Source organism: Halyomorpha halys, unplaced genomic scaffold (genome assembly GCF_000696795.3).
Source record: "Halyomorpha halys isolate HHAL.00 unplaced genomic scaffold, Hhal_1.1 Scaffold1129.1, whole genome shotgun sequence".
Lineage (NCBI taxonomy): Eukaryota > Metazoa > Arthropoda > Insecta > Hemiptera > Pentatomidae > Halyomorpha > Halyomorpha halys.
In genome coordinates, this window is record NW_027105263.1 from 19164 (window position 1) to 26250 (window position 7087).

At 36.0% G+C, this 7087-nt stretch overlaps 1 protein-coding gene across 5 annotated transcripts in view; it reads left to right on the plus strand.

Annotated features, from left to right (window-relative positions):
- Positions 1 to 752: 752 nt before the first annotated feature.
- The window catches only part of bves, a gene marked incomplete at its 5' end in the record, with an annotated part of 63944 nt that continues 57609 nt past the window's right edge, over positions 753 to 7087 (plus strand). For all 5 annotated transcript variants that reach the window (XM_014432930.2, XM_067050054.1, XM_014432932.2 and 2 more), the window contains 1 exon segment: positions 753 to 910. In XM_014432930.2, coding sequence (XP_014288416.1) covers positions 753 to 910 — 158 coding nt within the window.

Consider the following 7087-nt stretch of genomic DNA (forward strand, 5'->3'; position numbering starts at 1 on the left):
CCAAAGATCAAAGGCACAGGCACCGACGATGTTTCTTCACCGGAATCTGGAAGACAACTGCCTCGCTCTTAAACAAGGCTAAATAACATAAATATATTACTCATTTTGCTCTCAAACATAAATAAGACAGGTTTAATGACAAATAAAAATGTTTGTGGTTAAGGTCTTCATGTTTAAAAAATATTTCTTCACAACCCCTCCATCCCACAATCCAGTACCCAATAGTGATGGAGAGCCGATTTGCAATCGGTGTCGTGGAGCTGGCTAGAGACGTTTTACGTGACTAGAAATCATTCTTCAAGTAATAAAGTATCAACTACGTATTCGTACCGGCGAAGTGGCATTCGAACAAGTTAGACAGATTCAGAAATATAGCTGTCTTATTGCCAACATGTCTTCTTAATATTATATCGATATATTCCTCTAAGCATTCTCGATTATTGATATTTAGATTTAATATTTTAATTCCAGATTATATTTTTACAATGGATCATATCATATATGGATATATTCTCCTTTACGGTTCTATATTTTGGATATTTATATTTGATATATCTATTACTGATAATATTATATTAATGTATTCTCCTAACCAATCTCTGATTTATTATACCTAAATCGGAGATCCAAATCATATCGAACCCTATTTTTTAGTGAAAATCCTTCAAGAAACAGATAACCATCTAAATGAATATAACTTATTGTTTCCTAAATGTTGACAATATTTAATAGGTTTCTCTTTGATCCCTCAGGTCTACGAGGCGGTGTTCGAACCCCTACGAGTCTCACGACACCAGTTCAAGAAGGTCCTTTCCTGCATGAAGATGATCCGTCAGCTGAGATACCAAGAGGTCTATGCTCAGGAGAAGGTTACCAAAGTCGACTCTCTCTCGCTTGTTCTCTCCGGCAAGTGAGTACCAGTACATGTATCTTATCAAACAATTTACAATTCACATCCTATGTCTTGTTTCTCAAAGAATAGTTCAAAGCCTTTGTTAAAGTTACCTAAAATTGACTATGTATTTTTTTGATGGAAAGCTTTAAAAAAACAACTAGCTGGTTCGGGTATAAACATTTATTTGGTTAATCTAAACATTTGAAAAAAAAAATTAAACTAAAATATACAAAAGATGAATAAAAATAAAATTAAAAAAACAAAACCTTAAACAGAACTAAACTAGGCAAACAAACTATGAAAATAAAAAAGAAACTAATTTACAAAATTAATATTTATATATAAAATAATGTAATGGATGACGACTCCGATGGGTCAGAGACGAGAGAAGAGATGTTCTGGAAGAAAGGGATGATTTACTCTGATGGGTCGGGGGAAGATATTTCTGGTCGTAACAGTAGTGTAAGACTACTACTGGGAAGATATAAGCTCTGCGTTTCAGTAATGTATTCAATAGTCTAATTTTAATTAACTTAGTCACAACAATGGTACTCATCAATTATATTACTCACAATTAACTTTCATGATGCATTAACCTCAAATTGGCCATACTAACACGTTATGAACGCAGACAGGGCTGGATAGACACTGTCATGGCTACTAATTAGCCGGAACTGATAGTCAAGTCGAAACGCAGAAATATCGAAGTTATGTAATAAATTGTTTAAGTTCACTTTTTAAAAACAATGTATTTAAATAAACAATACAAAAAACTACAATAATTAATGTGCAAGAGATAGACGGGAAGCTTACTGGTTGACTGACTGCCCAGATGGCCTCACTGCTACCTCCTATATACCTTCAATAATGCTGGAGTCAAAAATCCTTCATTTTCTGATGGTTTTATTATTTAACTTCGATATTTTGTTTAAAAAGAAGAGAAAATAGAATAGAAAATTTAAAATAGGAATATCGATATTTTATTTTAAAAATTACATATTGATTCCGATATTTTACAGTATTGTAATATCGATATGGAATATTAGCAACACTACTGCGATATTATTTTATCGAAATGTCGATATTTTGTTTAAAAAGAAGAGAAAATTGTGTAGAAAATTTAAAAATTTTATTTTATCGATATTTTATTTTGATAATTACTTATTTAATCGATATTTTCTATTGTTGTAATATTGATATAGAATATTAACAACAATATTCCGATATTATTTTATCGAAATATCTATATTTTAATTATATTATTTCAAAATGTTTTGAGACAAGGTAATTATTTATTAAATAAATCAAAAATTAGTATCCAATTCTGTCTCAACACTTTATTTTTCACTAGTCCAACGTTTCGGCCATTCTAGCCATCTTCAAGGACATCTAAATATTCAACAGCTTATATTATATCTTCATTTTTAAACATTTACAACAACATCATTATTCACTATATAATATAACATACCTTCAATACAAACTCTTCCTCACATTAATTTACAATTTCTATTGCAGGCTATTCTGCCCAGGTCATTTTCATTATTATAAGTTCAAAACCTATTCCAACAGTCAATTATTAAAAGTCATATTTATTATTAATAAGCTTAAGTCTAGTTACCTATTTATTTAAAATTTAAAAACATTAACATTTATTTTTCTCTATAAGATTATCAACAATATAAAATACACCACCATATAACAAACCATTTACAGGTCAACACAAGGTCACAGGTCTGTCTTGTTTTAAAATTAATATATTTTTTATTTTAAATTGCATTTTTGTTTCAATTTGGTATTTATTCTAATTCTCAAAATTCCATTATTAAATTTAATTGTAACTGGTAACAAATTTCTCTATTATTTTTATAAATTTATTTTGCTTAAAATCTCTGCATAATGTTGGTTTAAATTCTTAGTATCTGTTTTAAAATTAACTGTGTAATTGATGTTCTCTGATATATAAATTGATTCAAGTATTTTTCTTTTGTATAAATTGTTTTTATACAAAACAATAAACACAAACAATAAAACAATTTATACAAAAGAAAAATACTTGAATCAATTTATATATCAGAGAACATCAATTACACAGTCATTTTTAAAACAGATACTAACAGATACTCCTCCATGATTCCATACCTCTGAATTATCTATCGTCTTTCTGCTTTTGAAACCCGCGAAACCGGAACCCAACCAGCCGACTACAGACAAACTTTCGCACTTTAAAGGCAAGGTTTTTGAGAAAATTGTCCTCAACTATCTCAAAGACTACCTAAGAAATAGACCTGATGCCACCAGAGCAGACCAGCTTCCAAGCCGGCCTCTGTTCGGACCTCCACCTGGCGAAACTACAAGTGAAAGTGAGAACGAAGACGGAAGACGAGGAAGAACGAAGCAACTGCAATGATCTTAATAGGCTGCACGGAAGCGTTCGCCTCAGGGTCTCATTGTCTACTGTGTAAGAAATTACAGAACCACGAATTTCCGGAGCAGTTCTACACTTTGGTAACATCTTTCCTACAGCATCGCTCATTAAGGGTACGAGTTGGCGAGGTGGTATCCGGAGACATTTCACTCACATGTGGAGTTCCCTAAGGGTCTGTGCTATACCCAGTACTGTTCTCAATTTATACAGCTAAAACTGTTGGAGAGAAGTACAACAATGCTACTATAGTGGAGTACACCGACAACATAGCTATTTATAGTAAATCAGTCCAGAGAAAGTTCTACAGCAGGCGGATGAGGATTGTACCAATATCACTGAAAAACTGGAGAGACTGAATATTACAGTTGATTCCAAGAAGACTGGCTGTATTATTTTCTGCTTTCAGATAAAATAAGCGCCCTCTACCTAAAGTCTTTTTTTTTTTGTTTTATCTGATCTAATTATAATTAACTCCTTGTTATTTTTTAAGAAATTGTTTAAGCCTTTTATATCTCTATTTATTTGTACGTTTAATACAGGCTTCTTGCCAAATGTAGCGGGCATACCCTGCTACCCGCGCAGTGTTAGAGATCTTTCCCCGCTCTGACACTAGTCTTACAGTTTCTACAGCATGAGGGTTCACCTTCTTCTTTTCAGGGCGCTCCTTAACTTTGTGCCCAGTTCCTGGACTCCACCTGCACGCCACCTCCTTCATGCAGGACTTAGCTGGATGTCCATAATCTTGACATCGAAGGCAGAGAAAGGGGTCCACATAGCCTCGGATGGTCAAGTTCCAGCATCCTTCGTTGACGTCCTTCGTGAACAGCAAAGGCAAGGCTAATGGCTTGTACACCTCAAGCACCCACGTAGTAGTGAGCCCGCCCCTCGTGGGAGTGGAGAAGCGGGTCTTAGCCACTCCCTCCTTTCATTTTCCTCCTTCGGAACATCTATTGGGATTTTATCCCATAGATATTTTTCTAGAACACTCCCGTCCCAAAAGTTGGGAACTCCCCTTACTTACAGGCGAGGCCTATATGCCATAGTAAGACTCGCCTTCAATCTTTTTTCCCTTAGCTTGTCTCAAGTAAGAATTTTTTATGCCTTCAGTCCTGACCAGGACACTACTCTCTTGGGTCTCCTTAATTAATTTTACGTCCCCAATGTTTTTAATTCTTCTTGGGACGGAGCTCTTTATATATCTTTCGCAGCCCATCCCTCTGTGAACTCCTTGATGGTAACATATGTCACCACCTCCTGGGGTTGAAGAGGGATCGGCGGAACACTCGCAAGGACGCCAGCGGAAGTGAGTTTTTCTTCTCCTGTAACACCTCTGCCGGAGGCGCCTCCTGGGCTGTGGCCTTCTTCTTCCTCTTCCTTCGCACCGCTTTTTTCCAGCCCTCACTTTCCTCTTCCTCACCGTCTGTAGAGGTGTCCGATTTGAGGTTCCTACCCCTACAGATCGGCGTCTGGCTGAACCTTTGAGGAATCGGGGCTAGATAACCGTTCTAGTAACTGTTTTGATCTTTGTAGTTTTCACGACCGCTTCCGTATCGGCCGGGCCTGTTGCCCCCAGCATAATTTCCTCCCTTCTGGCTCCTGTCACCTCCTCCTCGCTCTCGACCTCCACGTCTTTTCCCGCCTTGCATTATAAAACTGCTGAGCTTGCGCTGGTTGACTCCATTGCTGCTCGGCTTGATTGGCCCAAAAGTCCTCACCAGCAGCTGGTTCACCCTCGTACCAGTCGTTAGTTTCTTCAGTAAGAGGCTGAGTGGGCTGGTGTTGGTGACTATCTCCGCCTGCATGTGACCATTCTTTTTCTTCATCAGTTTGATTTTGACATTTTTGGTGTGGCTCTGGTTGCGGAGGATTGGGGACTGGAGCTAGCTGAAAAAAAGAGGAAAGAGAGACGGCAAATTCATTGATTCAAAATATCATGATGTAGTTGCTGAGCAGGGGAGAAATCCAGTCATATATCCTTAAATTAAATCTCATGTAATTATTATTTTGTACATTTGTTCAAGGATTTCTAATGAAAATATAAAAATATAGCTTGAGTCCGGAATTCAAGAGAAAAACCCTAGCCAAAACGTTTAATATTCAAAAGTACTAAAAAGTCTATAGAAATGGTTCTATTTATCATTCTTGAACATCTGTAAATAGTAAAGAATTGCAGCAAAAAAATAAGAACCAGAAAACACATTATGCCTTCCATCTCACTGATAACCAGCTGGCTTATGACCTAGAAATGAAGAATGTTCTGTCATATTTTCATCAAAAAAACTTTTGAAAAGTTATCAAAAATATTATAGTAACATTTCACGTAGATAAACTGAAATTAAAAATATCGATTAATAACACCTAATTGGCAAGGGATAGTTTAAATTATAAAATAAAATGAATAGCTTCGGTTAAGTTATTCTTAACCGAATAGTTTTGGGTATAGAATTTTAAATTCCAAAAAAATTACTTTTCAGAAGTGGATATGTTAACTTTTGATTAAATTTGATTGAAAATCAGTTGCTCAGATGTGTCGTGTCGTCAGGTAAAAAAAGAGGTTGACGATTCATTAATTGAATCAAATGAATTGAGCCCAAAACTTTTAACAAATGTACTTACATTTAGAGGTCCCTAAAACAAGGACTTTGATAGCTGAACCAGTTGTGCCTTGGATATCGAAGGCAGAACGGGGCCATGTTTACTTCTCCCTCCAATGTTTGTTTGTTCTTGGTTCCAGAGCATAGTGGTCTGTTTTATCTGCCCGCGGGCCCTTCCTTATTGTTCTTTGTATCCCAAAATATAGACGCGGTGGGAGGGTCCCCTGTAATATACTGTCAACCGTACCTCTACAAACCCTCCTGTTTCTTTTAGGATAGTGCTTAGACTGTTTGTGCATAATGATTATTATAATTCTGTCGTTTGAAGTAATAAAAATCTATGTTTATTTTTATGTAGGCTGTATGTGTTGTAGGCTCGTACCTATCCGTGTGTGGGATTTTTATCCACTAAAAATATCGCCCTACATCTGTTCATTCCTCTCTACGGAACCGCCGCTAGGCATTGCTTCATGGAGGGAAATGGCTGAGTGCCGCCTCGTTTTCTTCGCTTGGTTTTCACATTTCCATGCTAGTCACGTCTTCTAACCCTCTCTTTCTCTCTCATTCTCTTTAGGACGACTGGTGAATCTCTTCAAGGCGTCCCAATGCTGGTCTGATCGCAGCATATGGCTTACTATATTATCTGGTATGATAGTTCCTCCACATACTCTTCCTCATTTGCTTGTTTCTACCTCAAAGCGAATGCAAACGCAAAATATGTGCTCCGCTGTTTCCTCGACAGTCTGATATAGCCCGCTAAACAAATTCAGTATTAGACGGCAATGTGAGATCAGACCATCATTCATAGTCACAGCAGTAGATCAGTTTACCAAAAACAAACAAATAGATACATTTTACGAGAATAAGACTAACACATAGATTCAAAGGAAGAGAAAGAAATACTTTATTCATGCTGCCCAAATACATTGGGTTGCTACATTACACAGCATACTGATCAATCCGTGACTGGACAAATATAAGTTACATATTTTTACATGATATGCTATAATAGATAGATAACATTTTTTTTTCTTCCACAGTTTTCTTTTACATTTAATATCAGTCTACAAACTAACTACAAGTTTTTTAATTTATTCCTTTTTTTTTCTTTTCCTTCTATTTCACAACCCCTATTTCATTTGATCAACAAATCCCCCTATATAACAAATA